We start from the raw sequence: 22,180 nt of genomic DNA, 5'->3' as shown, positions 1-22,180 counted from the left end.
ATCCATATCACCTCATTTATACACCAATGCTCTTCAAACACTTCATTTGTGCTTTTTCCCAAATGTCGGGAATAGTTCTGTAAGACGAGAGCTTTTAAAGAAATAAATGAAGGCCTAGGATTTGTAGTCACGCAGTTTGATTTCATTTGATTTATTGCATTACGGTCAGGGCCGGACTATATGCCTGTATAGAAAAATAATATCATTGCGTTCTGCAGATTCCAAACGTTGCAAAATATGAGACCAGATAATGATTATTATTATTATATTACACCAGCCACCAGCCTACTCATTTTGGTACTTATGTACTAAATGCTTTTCATTTTTCAATGACGCAAATTTTTCTAGCCGTTATGTTTGCATGGGTCTAAAAGTTGCGATAGGGATAGATAAGTATACAGGGTGGTCATTTTTCGCGCCTGACAATGGGATCTCTCAATCGAAATCAATAATTGAAACCAGTTGCGGATAACTCTTTTAGTTACAATAATTAAAAAGAACTGAACTCTACGTTTTAATAATTTTGTATTTTTAAAAAAACGACTATACCTACTTGAGAAATGGGCGGTTTAGACTATGACATTATTTTCTAATAAGAGGAATTTGTTTTGAACGTAGGGGTCACATTGTATTTTTAGATTTTTAATAAAGAATTTACTATGGATTTCTATATTACGTTTTAAATATAACACTTAACACTTAATTACTACTTTTAACTTATTTATTTATTTATTTATTTATTTATTTATTTATATTACCTATATAATAATATCTAATAACTATCTAGCTTATAATAATATCTAATAAAATCTTGCCAAAAGAACGCTTTACTACATTTAAAAGGACATTTCTATTACTTATTTTAATTATTATAAATGTAAACTACCCAGTGGCGTACGTAGAAAATTTATTCTGGGGGGGGGGGGGATTTAAACAAGTTCGTGGCACATACAGTCACCCAGTGCGTACTAGAAAGGGGAGGGGGGAGGGGGTAAGAAATAGAAATTGGGTTGCAGGTTGCTGATGCTGGTAGTCATTTATCCATTTATTATTGTACAAGCGAAAAAGATTAGATTAGAACGGTATTTTATTTCTTACTGCTTACAGGCCCCTTTATTGCTTTTGCTTTAATTAGTCAACGAAAACTTTGAATAATAGGTATATTTATGGGCAAAAAACCAATTTCGACAAAAAATTCAAAGGACTGTAACTTTTGATCTAGTAGTCCGATCTTGGAACTGTTTGAAATTATGGATTCTACAGGCCACATTCTATAAGAAAATATTTTTTTCCGGTCGATCTGAGACAATTTTTTTTTCGGGGCAAAAAAAAGGCAGTGTATAACCTTCCTTTTTTTCCAAAAATCGACTGCACCAAAATTTCTCGGGAAAAAACTTTTTCTGATTAATTTAGGTGCGTAGAATCCAAAACGATTCGTACTTTTTCGATTAGACGTCTCAATCAAAAGTTATGGGCAAAAAACCAATTTCGACAAAAAATTCAAAGGGCTGTAACTTTTGATCTAGTAGTCCGATCTTGGAACTGTTTGGAATTATGGATTCTACAGGCCACATTCTATAAGAAAATATTTTTTTCCGGTCGATCTGAGACAATTTTTTTTTCTGGGCAAAAAAAAGGCAGTTATTTACCTTCCTTTTTTACCAAAAATCGACTGCACCAAAATTTCTCGGGAAAAAACTTTTTCTTATTAATTTGGGTGCGTAGAATCCAAAACGATTCGTACTTTTTCGATTAGACGTCTCCATCAAAAGTTATGGGCAAAAAAATTCCTGTTTTTAAAATTTAAAATTCTTATTTTCGTCATTTCGTGAAAGGCAGGACGCAGGTACCTCACCTCAGTAGCAGTACTAAGTACCTGATACCTATTTGTTATTTTGGGCATCAATGTAGCGAATTGCCGATCGATGCCGAATAGCCAAATCGTTGACTGCCAACACTGATCACTCACTGAATAGTGAATACTGAATACTACAGAATATTTAGATTTTAGTGACTTTAGACTTTAACCAAAACCAAAATTGTTCTCTATATATACCTATATATTATTGCCTTTATTTTAAAGTGGGCGGATCGGATAGCGGAGTATTACCTAAATACCTAATAGCTATGATGATAACTCAATTCTTCTGGGGGGGGTATATCCCCTTCATCCCACCCGTAAATACGCCACTGAAACTACCAAAGCAAATCAGCAAATGAGTTTGCCTGCAATTTCGAAAGCACTATCGTGAAAATTGAATAATAAGGTATTTTGGTAAAATCAAATTAGTAAATTAAAAGCTATGGCACGTCAGAGAAAAATAACTCTGATGATAATGATATGCTTGATTAAAACGCGAATCGTTGGAAGTTAATCGTGAAGAAATCATTATACCTCCCTTGTATGTGCGAAAGTTGCTCAAAGATGCTCAGTTTGTTGCACTGTTACGTGGGGCAGAAAAAATGCATACGACAATTTTGTTGCAAACAACTTTTTGGGAAATAATAAAGCGGTAAACTACGTTCAATTAGCGGAAAACATGCTGGAGTCGTGGAAAAATTGCAAATGTAACATGTGATCGGCTTTGTAGCTCAGTAGTAGAGCGTTGGGCTACAAAACCGGAGGTCGGGTGTTCGAACCTGGGCTGAGGTAGGAATTTTTCATCTGTGGCTGCGATGGGAATTTCCTTAGATCAGTTTCGAGCATTCTGCCGTCTACTCCGAATTGGGTTTTCCCTCAGTTTTTGTAATTGGTAAGGTAAATACCGGAGTAGTGTAGAACACCATAAGACCTTCTGCAGAGGCACCTCTAAAAAAGCATTATGCGGGTCACTCTGTAATTGGGCGTAAGCCTGTTGAGGGCCTAGAACAAGAGGAATAAATAAATAAATAAATAGATAAATGTCTTTAAGTAAATAAAAGAACCAGTATGTTGGGCGAAATTCAATGGAATTTATTGTTTCTGTTATGGAATCGATTTCGCCCTAAATGGCAATCATCAGGCATAGCTAAAACACCTCTAATTGTATAGTGTAATTTTGAAATAATTTATAATTACCGTCATATAAATTATTTCAAAATTGCATTATACAATTAGAGGTGTTTCAGCTATGCCTGATGATGGCCATTTAGGCCGAAATCGGTCGCATAACAGCAATAATAAATTCCATTGAATTTCGTCCAACATACTGGTTCTTTTATTTACTTAAAAATGAAATTCAAAATTCAAGAGTTTATCGTCAAAAATGTCTTTAAATTTACACTTTATGCATTCCCATTTTGAGTTTTTCGCCAAAAATTGTGGTAACGTGAATGATGAACATGGAGAGCGTTTCCATCAGAATATTTTAGCAATTGAAAAGCGATACCAAGGACGATAGAATCCTGAGATGCTCGCAGAATACTGCTGGAGCATCTGGAGCATTTTCTTCGTGTTTTGACACATTCTTAGACGTTCTTGTTTCTTTTAAATTAATCGTTCAATTTAAACTTTAGTTTTTTTTAAATAGTAACACGTTTTTCCAAGAAACATAATTGTTGCTAGAGTATCAAATGTGTATTCGAATCAAGTTACAAGACTAATGGTCCCCAGTGCAAATAATGAACCTAACTAAAGGGAAAAATTTCAATTGTACCAAAATTAAAGAAAAGGTTTTGAATTTTAAATGATTAATCAAAAATTGCACAAGAATGTATGGGAGTATGAGTGAACATCCCAATGTGCCACATCTATCAAGTAATTGCCCCAACGTATCAGTCTACTCTTCGTGCTCAAACGTTTTAATGGATATTCGCATTATTAAAAAAAAATCAGTATTTACATTTAATATAAAATATGTATAAAGTTAATTGGAAGGTAAAATGTAATGCGAGGATTTTTTCAATTGTCAAAGTGGAGATAAATGAATGTTGAAGCAAACCGCAAACATGAAAAAAAACGTGCGCTCTTCCCGACTACGAAAAATTTGTTAAAGTCTTGGAGTGACTTTAAATATTCAGCGTTTATAAATTTGGAAAGCTATACGAATAAAGAAAGGGATGAAAATCGACGTCTATTCAACGGGTACACTTGAAGCACGCTATAAGTTAATTTGGTATACAACATTTTAGTATAACATTCAATTCATCTTATTTTAGTCTTGAATACGTAAAAGCATCGTGCATCCATTCTGAATCTAAATAATATTCATATCTGTATGAAATGTAAAGATCCAACTACCCTTAACGTTAATTGCGTGGCAAGTTGTAGCTCAACTACAAGCTGAACAGGTAAATTGACAGTAAAAGAAATCAATTTTAATATTGATTTTATTTCTGAATTGTTCCTTATTTCTTTGACATCTGTTCCATTAAACGTATAAGGTTTGTTGCGAATTACGCAGAAAAGGAACGCGGAAAGCTCTTGAAAGTGAAAATGTATTTTAATCTTTATATTTTATGTTTTTATTGCCAGTGATTTTATGAAAGGTTTTATATCCGATCTTATTAATTAGATGAATTTAATCCGATTTTCTAATTGGTCCTTCTATCGGAAATATAATTAACTGTAATGTTTATTTGAGTTGAGAGTTTTGACCCACGTAATTTAATTTTTGGTGCTTGTTATACCGATCTTCTACTCTATCTCTTTTTACCAATATCAATTGTGATGGTCAGTTACGATACGTGAATGAGAATTAAAAATGGATTGGGTTTTATTTCCTCTTGTTCCAGACTTATAAATTGAAATTGTAAAATACGTCTATGGCTCAATATGTTCGAAATCATATAACCTATATGAGAACAAAAAGGGTTTTGGTATTTTGAGCGCATATGTTCGCAATACCAAAACAAATTTGTACCCGTCGCAGCACTGACGTCAAAAACTTCAAGTAACACAATACATCTTGTTGTACCTCATTCAAATGCTAGAAACGAAAAGGAACGTTCCTAAAAGTCTCTTCTATGTATTTCAAGTACATCAAAATACACAACGCAAAATAAATGACAAAGCCACGCATTTATAGTTTCATTTAAAATCCATAATTACAATCGCTCCAAAAAACCTTGTTCATTTCTACTGTACGTCTTTAAATTGCATTTCTACTTTGCAGCAGCGGAATCAGTGACCCTACCACGTTCGACTCTTTTTGGTGTATACTCTCTCATTAAAAATTCGGATTCGTGTTCCTGTTTCAAATAAATGTCATAGCTAGCAGCGATGAACATTTGCAATTCCCAATTTTCGTTTAAACGTGTTCGTTGTATGAAATGAGGAATTCATTAAATCTGAAGTGAGTATGATTTATAAACGCGAATCGAATTTTTGTTTTGGTTTTCTTTCACTCTGTACAATACAAATAATGTATTTTTCATTACTGAAGTCAACAGTAATGCATTAGGACTTACAAGTGCGTCTCGAGAAATTTGAATAATGTCATGTCTCCGCTTCGATGAAAAGATACATCAACTGTCTTATGTAAGCAATTCAATCACTAGAGTTTATTTAGGTTGATTGTAGCTAGTCACGTTACCTCTGTTTCAGCGTTCCAATAATATTTCGCTGTTTCCACAGAAATGCCACAACAAGGAAAACTTTTTTCCTCAACACATTATGGTGACAAGTACTGTAAGTGATTAACTCGGACTTATTGAATTTATAACGTTGTGTTACGGTCACAAGATTTTTATTAACCTTCCGACTACCGGAATGTATCTCACTGTACCTTTTTTCTGCGTAACTGTCTTACCACACCTGATTTTGAGATACTTTGCGTAATTATTTTATGTTTATCACAAAGACTGATTATGCAATGGATGGTTGGTCTTTGTGTTAAAGTGAGTTTAAGCCATTATTAGATAAAATTACTAAATATTGTTTTTATTTTGTTTGATTAGACATTGAAAAATGATAAAGTTGTTTTCGTATAGAATTTTTGTATCTTTAGAAATTATTTGTTAGGTTTTATTTTCGTGTAGAAGGAACACCTGTGTATTAAGTGAATGGGAATTCATAGCATTTTGTTTACGCGATAAGACAAAAAACGCTCTATAGCTGGTCAACCTCAGAAAAGTGATCTTCAAACACAAAGCCCTGTTCAAGACATTGTTCATTTGCTTGAAACCCATTTGTACCCTAAGTGAAACATGTTGGTTGCCTAACACAGTTTCCTGTCTTTGTATCAAGACGGGCCGCACCTAAAATTGTCAAGCCAGTACTGCGGAAACATTGTTGCGTGTCCAAGTCCAACTCATTCGGGGCATACGGGACTATCAAGACTGGTCCACCCTAGGATCCACCTCAACAAAATATGTACACCTACTTCGAGTTGAAGACCATGTTTTCATCAAAGAACGACCTGTTCCGCCAAGCGAATTTTACGGAATCCTCGATCCGATTTTGGCCAACTGCATAATTTTCCACGGCTCTACCTTTGAAGAATGCAAGACAGTTTGTCTTGAAAGGTTGAAAAGAACGACTTGTAACTGAACACTTCAAAATGTTCGTTTTTCAAAACTCAAATTCAATATTTAGGGCACTGTGTCAAATATAACAAAATTTCGAAAAAGGGAACCTAAAAATCCCGATTCTTGGAAATGGTGGGAACCTATTATGCGAGGTCTTCCATTACTTACCCTCTGCGTCTTCACAAAGGAAGTCAATAGGTTTGGACCCAATAATGCCAAAGGGCATTCCAACAACTCAAAACAGAAACCATTAACGATCGACTTCCATTATGACCCATCGCTTCTAGTGCTTCTAGAGCACATGCAATCAACGACCTTCGTCTCAAATTTGACATAAATACCTTGCGTTTCCACCAAAGTCTATAGATACCTTTCTCTTATCAATAACAAATTGAAGTAAATTCAGTTATGTCAGGGACTCTGATCTACTCGAATTAAGGCAGGAAATTAAACAAGAACTAAATTATTTTAAAGAGGAAATTCGAAATGAATGAAATGTAATTATGCATTAAAACAATGAAGTACTTAAAGATTTGTTGCTTATAAACTGCAATGTGGATAGAATTCGAGATGTGTATAGGATTCGCAAAATTGCAAAGCATACATTTTATATGGATAAATTTATATAAATTATTTATATAAATTTTATATGGTAAATGTGACTGTTTGGGTGATGGATAACTTCACTTATCGCTGCGCTAATTTACAGGTGACTGATCCAACTTCGCTCACAGCTCAACACGAATGTCCTGGTGGTCTCAGAACAACAAACTTCCCACTGCTTTACTTTACTTTTCTTTATTGACATCCATCCCCCGAGGCAAACCTTTTCCACCCATCAACGAACCTCATCGATCCAATCAGATTCATTGATTCTTTCCGGTAACCAGAGACCATCCTGCCGCATCCCACGACTCACCGGCGTCTCACGTTTTCAAACGCAAACTCCTCGTCGATAAACAAACACCTGCGTTTACTTTCGGCGAGCACACCTGCTTATCTTAGCTTTTACAGAGCGATAACGGACGACTTATCGGCAAAGATAAACGTTTAAATTAACACAACTCAATTACTTCTGGATATCCCTAACTTTTTCAAATTAACAAGGCGATTATTTAAACAAAAACATCTAATAATTCTTAAACAAATGATACTGACTTTATGATATGATCCAATCTAAATTGGCGACCACATTTAACTTTAACAAAAATTTAAATTCAGCTCATACAGGGTGATCCATCATTACTCTAGGTGCTGATACCCATAAAAACGTACACATGATGTTTGTAAATGTGTGGTGGGTTAGGTTGGTAAAGCTGCCTTTGGCAGAAACCCCACTCACTTAAAAATATAGACCAGAAATAGATATATCTTCAAAATAAGATGTCTTTAAAGAAACTTGATGGTATCCAAAATTATAAAAAATTTGCTACCAATCTACGTACTTTAAATTTGTGGTCAGTGGTGTACTTCTGCATGGTCAAAGGGGGTATATTTTTTTGAAATAGCAACCATTAGTTTTCATTTCACATTGTAGCGGAAATCCCGATAGGCATCGAGGCGCCATGAAAGATAAGAGCGAAGGCGAATGTGACGCAATCCTTCCAGGAAAAATGACGCGTTTATTGTAGAACATTCCGAACCGTTTTAGAATAATTGGAAATTGTAGCGTATTTCAGTCTGTTCCAACTTCGATGCGCTTGAGTTATAAATTGTAAGTGATAAATAGCAATTACTGTTATAAATTAATTCATTTTATGACAAATTTATTTTTAATTAGATGTAATAACCAAAGCAGGTAATTAAATTGACGTTACACTGGTGGCAGGTGTCGGGTTGTGTTTAAGTGAACAATTAATGAAAGTTTATGCCAATAGTGACCAGATCTACGTCAGAAAATGAAACAGGGGACGTCGGGACGGGAGGTCGGATGTGGGTACCGACAAAGAGAATGTGGTAGCCGTCGACATGATTTTATTGATAATGGAGTCAAAACTGGATAATGCTGATCTGTCTTAAAAAAATGCGCTGAAGTCCCTTCGATCTCACTCACGACTAATAATTTTTTTAATTTTAAATTATATTTGTACACAAATACTGTGCGTATACTGTAACTACATGTGGCCCAAGTGTCGCTCCCACTAATTTACGCGTAAAATATTTGGCCCTTCTACAACAAAAGGTTGCCAACCCCTGGTGTAGATACCGAGATATACTTTGCAATTCAAAGGTGAAATCCAGAATTCCGAGGTCTTCTTGTCTTCGTAAGAGAAATGAAAAAATTTCAAAATAATAAATCGTTGGACGATTTTTATTTATAATTATTGTTTGATGGTCTCAATATAAAAGGCAAGAAATGTTTGAATTGAATTTTGAGCTTCTGAGGATCATCCCTGCTTGGTTAGAAACTAATTTGTGACATAATTTTAGATTCCAAAAATCGAGGGTGCCTTTGAAATTTCCAAAAAAGGTTTTTTGCATACGATTAATGTGCCCTTTGGGGACTAGTTAGGCACAAATGTTATTAAAAACGTTGCTTAGAATTATTTTTTTATTTTTTGACTGGATTTTTTGAGGAAATCCGAAAAAATGTTACTTAAAAAAATAGAATGTGATGACCGTGTAGCAAAATTGAAGCCGATACACTTCGATATTTTATTTAAAATACTTAAATATCAACTTCCTCTGAATTAAAAGTGCTACTAGTTACACTTCATTCTATTTCGAACAGTTTTTTTAAGTAACATTTTTTCGGATTTCTTTAAAAATCCGGTTTAAAATAAAAACATCGAAAAAATCAAAGTGGGCTTAGGACTTTTAAATTCAGCAAGTTTACTTAGTTTTTAATTCTGAGCATAACATTTATGCGTATCTCGTCTCCAAAGAGCACTTTACTGGTATGCAAAAAAAGGTATTTGAAATTAAAAGCGCCCATAATTTTTCGAAACTAAAATTGTCGCAAACTAGTTTCCAACCAAGCAGGACTGATCCCCATCAGAAGCTCAAAATTCGATTCGAAAATTTTTCCCAGCAATCGGGGGGGGGGGGGGCACTGTGTATGGGGTCACCATAAGGTAAGGGGTATACTTTAAAGTCGTATATAACTTGAAGAAATTAAACTGTAGTAGCAAAAAGTAAATGGAATCTAGTTGCCTGAATAATTGAATTTTAGTGTATCTATGGAAAACAAAAAAGTTGTTGTGTCGCAAATACTGATACAGTTGTCAGACGTAATCATCGCAACCTATAGAATTATTATGATAAAAAACGCTTTGTAAAATTTGAAGGAAAGGTTGGTAACCGTACATCAGCAAAATGGACGACATATCAAACATTTCCATTAACCACTGGTGGACATAAGAATTCCCATTATTTAAGAAATCGATTTCATTTCACATTCTGTTGTTAATCTGAAATATATCCCTTACTTTAGGATAACCTTGTAGTTCAGAAAAAGTTATTACGCATAGGTACAGTTTTAGGACTTCGCAATTCTCACTATTGATGGAAGTTATTTTCCTTACGATTATGAGAGCATTTAATGCGCAATGGAAAAGAGTTACTGTGGTGCCAAGGTAGGGTTGTGCTAAAATACTATTTGTTTCATTACAGGATTTCGGTTTAATATACCTAGAACTACATCCACTTAAAAAAAGTGTACATATTTGCGAATCACAAACGAGATATTCACATAAATAGTTGATTTCTGTGTCGTACTAATGGACCTATATGGCATGATATTGAAATAACTGCGCGTCTGGCTTTCGAGGCTTCTAAAATCTGAATGTCGGTTGAACCTAAAATTGAATACTGTTATTAAAGCTATGAAATTGAGAATGCAATTGTAATTTTCCATCCTATACTTGTGTTGGTTTATTGAAAGTGCCTAAATTATTGCGTCATTGATGAAATTTTGTTCTGCTAACATCGATTAAAAAATGATATTGTTAACGAAAAAGTTCGACTAATAGCATGGGTGTACTTTCATGAATTGCCAACTTTCACGTAAACTTTTTCATTTTATATAATATAAAAAGTCCTGGCAGTTGGCAACGTGATTAAGAATAGGGTTAAATTTATTAATGTAAAGTTTTGTTTTGTTAGCATTTTTAAATGAAAAGTGGGAAGAAAAGCGCAGACTTTTCCAAGGATAAAAATTTAATTCGTAGCCAATTTCTTCTGCGCGCCCCGCTTTTCGTCGGTTTAACTTGATCTGCGTCTGTAAACAGTAATTTATGTTTTTTTCTCTAAAGTTTTATTAACTTATCTGCTTTCAGGTTCTAAGTATCAATCTAATCTTAATGAAATCGATAAGTCGGAACAAAAATCCGGATCAGAAATCGACAGCAAAGGGGCGATTTATGAATGGCCTTCCTCCGAAGAGAGCTCTGCAGGTGAGTATTGAGTAACGCTATTAACTTAAATTGTCAAACAACAACAAAAAGTACAAGGAAACCGTCGCACCTCGAATAAACTTATTAAATTACATCCCTCGAGCACCTAATCTGAAAAGAGGTCAAAAAGCACAATGCAAACCAATCGCATTTACACAAAACATTTAATATGTAAATGACACCGGAGAAGACTCCAATTTTAAGATTGACCGTTTATTCTGGGCATATAAATGTAGTATGCGCGACTAGGGTACATAATTTAGAAAGGGGATGAAGTTCACGTGCTATCCTTTTTTCATTCGAATGTTCGGTTCTTTTACTAGAACTCGGCCCCTCGGGATTGACTTATCTGGCTACCAACCCATAACATATATAAGAGATCTGAAGTCGTATCATCGCCCCCAGATATATAATACATATACCTAGACTGCGTCGACTGCCGTGTCCCGACAAGATACTAACTTACTTTGGAAAGTTGCCCTCCTACCTTTCCAAGCCACCCCTATTGGGCTATGCAAATTTCACCTAAATATTTTTCAGGCCACGAAGAAGATTATATTAGATCTTTTAATGTAAAATTTCCCTTTCTTATGACAAGTAAAATCCCTAAAGCCGTATATTATTGCTGATACAGATGAGTTGCGCACTTATTTTAAACTCATTCGCTTTTTTTCAAAAAGAGAATTTGCACACATTCTCAAAAACGACAATTACATCATTCACATTTCTTAATGTACTTTTTCTCGGAAAAACGCGCTACCGAACAACAATTAGCTACGTTCTAAAAGCCTGCAATATAAATTGACGCACCGTCTGCATTTAATGTGCTTTCTTATACAACCATTAAATGTTGTTATCAAAACGCTGCCTTCCGTATTTTCATATGTCAATTTAAGCAAATTACTACTTACAAATTGTATACAATATTCCATTAATTCGCGCGCTCGTCGTTAGTGACTCTCTCGATTTACACAATACTAGAGACGCCTGAAATTTCCATCGTAGAGGTAGTAGTAGATATCGATTTTTGCCAGCAAATAACACGCTGTAACTCATAATGCGAAGACCAGCTGAAAAGGTTTTTGCCAGTATGATTTTAATTAATTTTAGAGTCTGGTAATTTACAACCCTTAGGAAGCGGGTGTTTTCTATTTAACTTTTTCACTTTCTTTAGCATGGGGAAGACATTAAGTTAAAATTTTCACGTATTGGGTCCGGTAATAGAAAACCAACTGATTGGGGTTTGAGATTTTTGAAACCGATTTTCACCTCCCAATCTCAAGGTGGTTTATAATTTTTGTCGTTTCATGATCATGCTGCTTAACAGCAATCCGTCGGCATTTGGAGGATTGCTGCCCCACTCACTTTCTTGAAAAGTAACTAGGGAGGGCGTGAGATTTCTTCCATTTTTGTCATTTTTGTCATTCTGCACTGAGAAAAAAGTTTAGTTACAGTAAACAAATTTTATTTTGGGTTAACAAATATTAAGTTCAAATGTCAACAAACAAATAAAATGTTTTTGTTACCAAATGGTTTACTCAATTATGGTGAGTAAAGGTAACTTAACACCTAAAAATAGTATTTTTACCATAAGCAATAAATGATTGAAATTAATCCTACATATTTGTTTGAAGATAATGCTATTCTTTAACTGTTAACATATAATTGTTATACCCTAAGCCTCGCTCTGTTTGATAGTAATGTGGTATAATAACTATAAATTTGATATTTACTAGCTATTAAAGAAGGCAAAATTGGTATTAAATTTTGATTAATAATGATAATGGAATATGTTGATAATATAGATCTAATGGTATTTTATTATTAAGAAACGTTTTGTATTAATTCCGGTATAAATGATACTTACCACAATTTCTTTACTAATCACAAAGTGATTTAAGAATTATGCACTTGATGGGTACAAAATATTTATTAACTTTAAACATATTTAACACATATTGCCCACCAGCAACCAAATGTATGTTGAACGTGTTCAATATATAACCACACCTATCAGGATGTATAGTATATTAGTAATAACATTACAAAATAAAAACACACCTTTATCTTCTGTAGAAAATATACTTTACAATCCCAACTATACCTACAGGTAATTCACCGTCATCCTCTGGGTCTAGAAGTATCAACGCGCAACCAATTGTGAAATTCACTCCATTAAATTTAAACGACTCAACTTCGAAAAGGGATCCTCAATTCGGTACGCGATCTTTTAATAAAATTCTATGGGTTTCATCCATTGTGTTTTTTTTTCCAAATTCTAAAAATAAAATGAGGATGTAATTTTCAATGAACTCGTATACCAAGACAACATTCATTACCAAAAACAAAATTTATTTCTGGACTGGACTGGATGCACCTGAATTGTTAGTCCTCATATTTTCTGTTGTCCATACATGTTTTGTTTGTGATTTGACGTTTCTGTAATTGTTATTTACAATTTTTAGAATTAAAGATTATTATTATGGTCGGTGTTTCTTGTGAGAACTCAGGTCTAGCCTGGTTAACTAATCGCACGGATTAAAATCAAGTAACGATTAGTGTCTGTGTCTGGTGAAGTTATGTAGGGTTCTAAAGAAAAAAAAAAAAAAAAAATATTCACACACTCGCATTGGAAATCTACGGATAGTATGTAATTCATACTTACCAGCATAGCTATTAATGGCCACAATAGTCAACGCTATCAGGAAAGAAGAAAACAAAACAAAAATATCATTATAATAATTCCTGTAATTTTATTAAATAGACTTTATTGTGTAAGTGTTTCTTTGGCTTTGCGTTTGGGTTGAATACGAGTGGGTTGTGATAACGTGGTGTGTTTATGTGAAGAAGGAGTTTTGTGTTTTTTAAGTGTGCTAGGGCGTGTAACTTTATTGGGTGGACCTGTCTTTGTAGTGCATGTTGCGTTACTTGTATTTATGGTGTTTCTTTGTTCCTGAGGTCGTATTTGTGAGGTTGTTTGGGTTTTTGGTGGAGATATTGCAGTATTTTGTGAGCCTGTGGTGCTGTTAAGGTTTTTGCGCTTCGGTTGTATACGAGTGGATTGTGACAATGTGGTGTGTTTCTGTGAAGAAGGAGTTTTGTGTTTTTTAATTGTGCTAGGACGTGTAACTTATTATTATTATTATTATTATTATTTCCCAAGTAAAACAACCAAAACTTCAATTTTTTTTGGCAAACCAAAAAGTAAAAAATTAAAACAATATAGCAAACGAGCTCCTAGTATGCTCACTTTGTGTTTTCTGGTAGGAATGATGACATAGGTACCATCATTATTAATTATTATTAATCAATTTATGCAAAAGAGTACTACTACACTACTTTAGAAACTAATATGGCTAATATGGGTACTCACTTACCTACAAGCACTTCGGAAAATAGCGCTAAACCCGCGCGCCGCCTCATTTTCACTAGATTCCATATTAGTCCATATTTCTAACGTAAAATTGAAACACCACAGATGTGATTTGTTGGATTTCGAGAAACAAATGAAAGTCACATTCACAATGCACGTTACTGTTTTATAATATCAGCCCTGTAGCCGCACTAATTAATGACTAATTCAATTAGGTAACTACGCTGTATGCTTGAAATCAAGATAAAAAATAAGACAAGATGTCAACACATCAACTTCGCTGTATGCAGTACCTACTTTATAAGTGTAAAGTAATAAGTTGAGCATTCTTTATTGTTAGAAAGTATCATGTCATTTTAGACTTGGAAGCGGTAATCCTAAAGGTGATTTGTTTAATACTATGCCTGTATATTAATATCTAAAATACAGACAGATACTATATGATTTTCTATATATTAAAGAATGTCTATCTTATTGTTTAATAAACGATCTTAAAAGTTAAAAACGGTAGGTAACGATAAGTAAATGTGGCCTAAACAAATTGATTTGTTAAATTTAAACAATACTTTTCGCTCAGTGTGGTTGTTTACCAACTGTCCACGACTTTCAACGATGGATGAGCGAGAAAACCGGTATCGGCCAGTCGCCATCAATCGAGATCAATGTCAGGAGGTAAAATCCAGTGGGAAACTGTATACCAGGTCCAAGGGCAAGAAACACTGCGCAGCATCAAAACCAAAACTCCACAACTAAGTAAACCTCCATGACACATATAACAACGCAAGAGGGGGGGGGGGACATTTAATGCAATACTTTAATTACCAGAACAATCAAATTCAATTCAGGGTTGCTTCTCTTAGTCATACGAGAATAGCTGTAGGGACTTCGTCGATTACAAGGAAGGAAAAAAGAGATATTGACAACCTTCCAGGATAACTTTCTTACTTCGTCTTCAATTAACAATTTTACATTACAATAGTTTTCAACCTTCAACCACCGATATTTAAAATATTGTACCACCACCTTTCAAGGGCTCACGGTACGTAGAATATGGATAGAGCTCAGGCGCCTGCTAGTTTGGCCAGTACGTATAAGTATAACCTGTCTAATTATCTAACACAGGGGTATAATATTTGCGGGCAGGGTAGAGTTTCGAGACCCATCGCATAACAAGAACAAAGCAATCTCGAAGGGTTAATTCTATGGACCTCACTCAAAACTATTTGATGCTCCTTTCAAAGAAATCAGTAAAATCTGAGAAAACCATTCACGAAACCGACGGAATCGCTTTATACAGTTCAAGGGAAATGGTTCTCATTCACATACCTTGTCCGTTTCTATAAATCGCATCAGTAGCAGTCACACCAGGGGGGCCAGAGAGTTTGCCCCTCTTATTTTGGCTCGAAAACCAATCATGCTACATTTCAATCAAACGTATTATCAATTACTAGTTAATAAACATTAGGGCAATGCAAGAACAAATTCAATAAAATTTTACGCAGACAGAAACCTTCAATCCATCGCACAAGGCAACAACAAAATCGTAATTAAATTCAAAGTCGCCCTTCTGTATGTTAAAATGTAAAATTCTACAACGTGGAAAAGTTCCACTCAAAGAAAGACTTTATTAATGTGACGAATATAAACGTAATAAACTCAGCGGAGATGCCCTACCTCGTGCCCTACACTCGCAGTAAAAGTGCTAACACGAATTAATATTCGGTGAAAGTACCTACATACCAAAGTTCCAAATGGGTAGTTACTTTAACATGTCCAGCAAAAGGTGAAGGATTGCCAACAATTAGAGAATTGATGACTACTGATCTTTCATCAATTATACTCTCGCAATACCCTATACATTTATTTTCGAATTTACCGCGTTGACGGGTGAGGGTCTGTGACGTCGCAAAAAAATAATGGAGGCGCGAGCTTCCAATGACCGTACCTGAACAAAATGGCCGACCAATTAGAACCCTATTGCCACTGGAACATTGGCAGCGTAACAAAATTTTATGTCATTATGACATCACGAACAGAATGATCGACCACAATCGTCATAGCAACAGATCAACCTATTACAATAACATCGATCACAAATACCCTCTAAAACTATCATTACACATTGTGTATTTAAAATGACACAGCCAATTATAGTAGAAAATTCAAATCTCCCGCACAAATTCAAACTTGCCGCCATAAAATGGCGCAGCCAATCACAGCACAACACGTGTGGCGTTACAAAATAGAAAGGTGGAGATGGCTGGGCCCTTAATACTGACGCCTCTCGGATCCTGCCGACTTACAGGACAAAGTATATCTTCTTACCAACTCCATTGTGGAGTCATTTGAATAGGCATGTCCTCTAACGACTACCAAGATGCTCCATAAAGGGTTGCTCAGGTGATTACACCTAAAGCATATCGCGCAATCAGTTTTGATGTCTTTTCTTCTTAAGACAAGATACAGTTTTCGCGTACTCCCCAGGAAGATCTACAGAGTCAGCCCTGCACTACGTCGTGGAGCGGATTGAGAGATCGCTGGACTAATAACAGTATTTAGGCTTTACGCCACCACGATGTAACGGAAATCCTACGAGGCTGGATTGCGCAGCTGCTGAATCTCAGAGATGTGCACGTCAGCATTGGAGACAAAAAAGTTGCACAGTGGTGAGAGGATTGCCCCCAAGGTGGGGTCACCACTATTGTGGAGCTTAACTGTAAACAGCTTCCTCTATCGCCTCCGTGACAGTGGCTACTATATGCTGGGATATGCGGATGATATGTCCATACTAATAACCGGCAAATTTGAAACTACTCTATGCAGACTGATGCAATGGTGAAGAGAACACTCCTTGTCCAGCAACCCTACATAAAAAGCAGCTTGTTCCCTTCACAGGAAACAAAAGGTAGATAGATCTTTGAACTCCTCCGCTATTTGAAAAGCACCTCCAATTTTCAGAGTCAGTGAAATATCTAACAATCACACTTGACAAAAAAATGGAATTGGAACAAAGCCGAAGAAGCAAATAGAGCTTTCTGGGAAAATCGCCATGCAATTGAGTGTGCAGGTACACTGCCGTGATCAAACCTATGCGCTGCTATGGAGTCGAGACATATTCATTCACGGATGGATCTAAAACAATGGAAGGAACGGGCACTGGTATTTACTCCAAAGAACTGAACTTCCATATCACCCAACCACTAGGCAAACTTTCTACTTCCCATTTCTCTGATTGGAATCAGAGTTGGCAGGTTCATTATGCATAATACAAAGAACAAACGTATCAGAATCTCCAGGGACAGCAGGTTAGTAGAGCAAGTAGCAACACCCTTGAGTTCGCATGGGTCAAAAAGCACGCTGGAACGGAAGGTAATAAGCCAATGAGTTAGCCCGACTGACCTCAACGCAGGTGTTTTATGGTCCAGAGCCGACTCTTCCACTTACAGTTACAACTGGAACCAACTCAATAACTCAAGACAGTCAAACCAAGCACAAGGGTAGGTGGAAAATGAACATAATGCGACCATCTCATAGCCTGGAGTGTTCTTGCACAGGGCTATCAAGAAAGAATCTGAGGTTACTTGTGGGCATACTTTCTGGGCACTGCAAACCAAACAAGCACATGCACCGCATGGGTTTAGTAGAATGACCATCTTGTAGAGGATCTTATACAGACGACGAGACGACACACCAAATACCTTGCAAATGTCTCACTCTAGTCCAACTGAGACGATTCATGTTGGGGGTGTCCTGGCCGGACATGGCTACTAGTGGATCCGCCTCCCCTTCCAGCATTGTTAGGTTCATCTCACGTGACGTTGAGGAGTCGAGTGACTCTAGTCGGGGAGGTAGTACAAAGGGCCGAATTTGAGGCCTAGGTACGCCGCGTGGACCCTGTCCACTCTCCTATCGTACTCCAGCACTCAGAGGTCTAATAGTGTTAACTTATTTTTGCAGAGTTCATTACAAACAACAGACTCATAGTTCCCAAGAATATTTCATTTTTAAGACTATTGTTTTTTCTTTATTTTGCCAATGACAAAGTCCTTCCAAGTTCTTTAGTTTTACTAATCATTTCACTATCCATGGAATTTGCAAATAATTGTAACTGAATTACATTGTCGAGAAGTCACAATGAAAGAGGGACTGTTTTAAGTGTACCTAAATGCAAAGCCATAATGGGAATACAGTTTTTCCACAGTAGAGTGGGTCGCAAACAACCGAATTTGATTGTATCATAACGTCAATTAGCGTATGGTAACGACTACGATAAACCATAACATTTTCGAGAAATGACGCATACTAAAATAGAGTAATTATGGTGTGAATATTTTTTGAGAGTCTTTCGGCGTTTTTCACTTTCCCTGCTATAAACGTGGTATTTAATTTAAAATTATGCTTACTTTTTGGTAAACTTCGCGTAACATCTAAAATAGCCCATAACGCCATTATAAAATTATGTTTTAAAGTTGTAACTTTACGAAGCATTTTTTTACGAATTTTTCCGTCTTTAAATTATATATGCCATGAATTAACAATTCTAGAACAGTCACAGTGTAATATTTTTGAGCTAATTCGTGCTGGACTACAAGAGCGATTGATCAACTCAGTTCTTATTTATACTGTTGCAGGTTAAGTTTACTATGTACGGTAGACAATTACGCCGCCGGCTTTGCTTAAACCTCCCCCCCCCCCCCCCCCCACTAATTTTACTGTCGCGTCAAGGCATTCAAAAACGCTTCCCACCAACTGAAGCAATGGTATTTCTCCTGCTCCATTGGATTTTGGATTTTTTTTCTTTAAAAAATAACGTGTTTAAGACAACCTACTACAACTAGTTATGTTATGCTCTTCGATTCCTTCCTTACCCTAACACACAAGTTATCCAGCTCCCACAGACGTGTAATCCTTCTCCACAACCAAACCAATTATTCGCCCTGCATCCGAACGACCAACATGTACCAAGAGAGTTTTCGCCCAACACCATCTCCACCCATAAACGATAAAATTCGTCCACAATTTCCTGCTTAAACATTACATATTCGTTTCATTTTCCTCCTTGCACAACCCCAGTTCGGCTTTAGTCCACACTAAAGATTACGTTGGCCCTTTCACTAGTTCACAATGTAAATTAATTCAACCCCATTTGGAGTATTTATCAACATGTACCTAACCAACGGTAGTGCATTTTCCGAGATCGATGAAAAAACTCATTCTAGATCAATCAGAAAACGAATTCGGGTAGATAAGTTAAAGAGCCCAAAAAGTAAGCAACACCAACATTGCAGAGCTTTATGGTTTCCTAGGATGTTAAACGGAAATCAAGAACAGAAACGGGAGGATAATTTACCTCACTATGCATTGGTGGGTGTTTACATTCAGAGGAGCAGAGAACCCTAGCAGCATCATTAACATCGCCTTCAAAAAGCTTGAGAGTTATTCGTTTACACAACTTAACCTTATTTTCCTGCAATTCCATAAAGACACCTTTTTAATTTAAGTGCCAATGAGAAGGCCTTCAAAGAGGCAACATCGTTTTGTTGGAAGTGCTACAAATTTCGCTTCACTAGCGTTGCAATAGACCTAGATTTCTGGAGGGGTGAGACACAGGACTAGAAAGTAAAATCGTTTCTTGATATGACCATGTGAATATATCACACCAGACTAACCAAAAAGCAGGAAGGAGGCAACGATAGCAAGCTGGCAACAAACAAACTGAAACATGCAGAAAGAGGAGAAAAATACCAGACGAAGAACTACAAAGAAAACCTCCAAGGAAACTCTGAAGAAAGCAGCGGAAAGGACATGTGGGACAAGAAAACAACAAACACACGAAAATGACAAGTTGGTGGACAGAAGAAATAAGAAAAATGGCAAAGGAAAAAAAACAGCATGGAAAAGATACGTCCAAACAAAAGAAATGGAAGATAAGAAAGTATACAAAAGAAGAAGAAACGTAGTGCAAGCAACAATATTCCTGGAGGAAAATGGGTGAAGAGATAATAGAGCTACATAAAATGAATACCAGAGTGTTCTGGACGAAAATAAAGAGATTAAGACGAGATAAAAGGACATAAGAGCAATAAAAAATAACCAGGGACAAACATGGAAAACTACCACGAAGATGTGTACAATACGACAGTAGATCCGGAAGTAATACAATAAATAAATGCAGAAGAACCAGTCAAGAGGGAAGAAGTAGAAAACGCTAACCAAACCATTTGCCAAATTCTTGTCCGAACAGTTTCCTAGCTCAATCCAAGAATAGCGCTTTTAGAAGAGTGTCTTCAAAAAATAATAAGTTTAGACTAAAAGGTTTCCGACGAAAGTTTATTATTTTCCGATGTAGAATAAGAATATTCAAGGTTTCTTTTTGAAAACATTACGTTGTCCTACACTTTACCGGAACTGATAGCCTAAAAGAACTGACGCTATACGCCCTCGGCTACACCCCAATTCGTGTCGTGCATCTAGTTAAACCTCCCATAAATCATTCCTGAAACTAATACAATATATTCCATTTTATTTTAATTTTTCATTTGTTTAAATAAAAATTAAATTATTTAAATAGATAAAAAAATATATATTCTATGCAAAATAAATGCTTGCTTCAAAACTATCGTATATAACCGTTACCACCGTAAACCGTATTTATTTTTGTTTATTCCGAATTCTATTGATATATTTGAAAAAAAAAACAAAGTTTACCCCTTAACTTAATAATTCTAATTAGATCGCGATAATAGGTAATTCCTAATTAGAATTAATTTTTGTCTTGCCGAAAGAAGTTTTTTAACTTTGACATTTTTTTCTCAATTTTTTTGTGATAAAACCTGGCACAATTTTTACCGGTTGTACACAGAAAAATAATTTCGTCGCTACTGCTGTATACACCTGAGTTTGGCCCACGGTACAATGACTTCACAAGGGTTGAAATCAAATCTTCCTTGTTCAGCCGCTAAATGTTAAAGTTTGAGTTTCTTTACATAAGGACAATTAATTGGAAACACTTCCCGCCCATGCCCGGCGCTATGCGCAATAATATTATCTTCCGGGGAAATTGTCAGAATCGCTGTACTTTTATAGTAATAAATCAGCGGCAATTTTAGTGTCACTTCGGTTCTTTTTAAATATAAAAATATGTTTTAATATTAAAAGTTTTGACGTAAATGCGCATCAAAATATACCGGACATTAGCCGAGGAGGTCAATGCGAACCATAGGAAATTGAGAAAATTCCATTTCCGACAACTTTTAGTTGGTGAATTATGTCGTACGAAACGTATGACAAGAAATACGTGCTTGTGCTTTCATATTTCGATGGTCCGTATAACAAAATGTGTAAATTAGAATTGGTTTGAACGTACGAAAATCTCCCAAACGAGTTTCCTTATATATAAACTCGAAACTTTTCAACACTTATCTAAATGCAAGATGGACTCTAAAGGGAATATTATATACGTTGGGAGAGAGCACATCAAAGACAATATGTGTTGTGTTTAAACCAAATCCAGCAATGCTTTCCCGTCCTACCCACAAGTGCCTTTATGCAATGAATATTTAAGTGATTCTTCCTATCGCATTTATTTACACGAATTTTTATTAATTACAGGAAACTACCAAGGGAAACCTTCAACGTGGACGTTTATTATATTACTCTACCTTCTGTTACGGTGAATAAATGGTGTCTATTATCTATTGAAATAAATGTATCCATTAAGTTCAATCATCAGTAGGAGTAGTAAAATGACAAAATACTACCTTAAGATAGCTAAAAAAAGCGACGCTTGCACAAAAAACAAAAGGCATGAATGTAAATGTACAATTGTATATGTTCATCTGTTTTAAATGAAGACTGACGTCACTAGAAAGTGTAACTTTTCGTTAGTTTAAGTTGGCCTGTATTTAATTAAACTTAGAATTAACATAGGAAAAATTACCATTAAGACGTAGTTCGAGAGTGGATC

The 22,180-nt window shown here is 35.6% G+C and overlaps 1 protein-coding gene across 1 annotated transcript in view; it reads left to right on the top strand.

Moving 5' to 3' along the window:
* Positions 1 to 22,180, top strand: part of LOC116165828 (lachesin-like) — a 58,906-nt gene extending 36,726 nt beyond the window's left edge. The window contains exons 7-8 of the mRNA XM_031480515.1: positions 10,725 to 10,841; positions 21,826 to 22,180. Of these exons, the coding sequence (XP_031336375.1) occupies positions 10,725 to 10,841; positions 21,826 to 21,890 (182 nt within the window). The 3' untranslated portion in view covers positions 21,891 to 22,180. The remainder of the gene's footprint in view (positions 1 to 10,724; positions 10,842 to 21,825) is intronic.

This window comes from Photinus pyralis, unplaced genomic scaffold (assembly GCF_008802855.1).
Source record: "Photinus pyralis isolate 1611_PpyrPB1 unplaced genomic scaffold, Ppyr1.3 Ppyr1.4_LG3a, whole genome shotgun sequence".
NCBI classification, from domain to species: domain Eukaryota; kingdom Metazoa; phylum Arthropoda; class Insecta; order Coleoptera; family Lampyridae; genus Photinus; species Photinus pyralis.
This window is presented reverse-complemented; position numbering and strand designations above follow the sequence as displayed.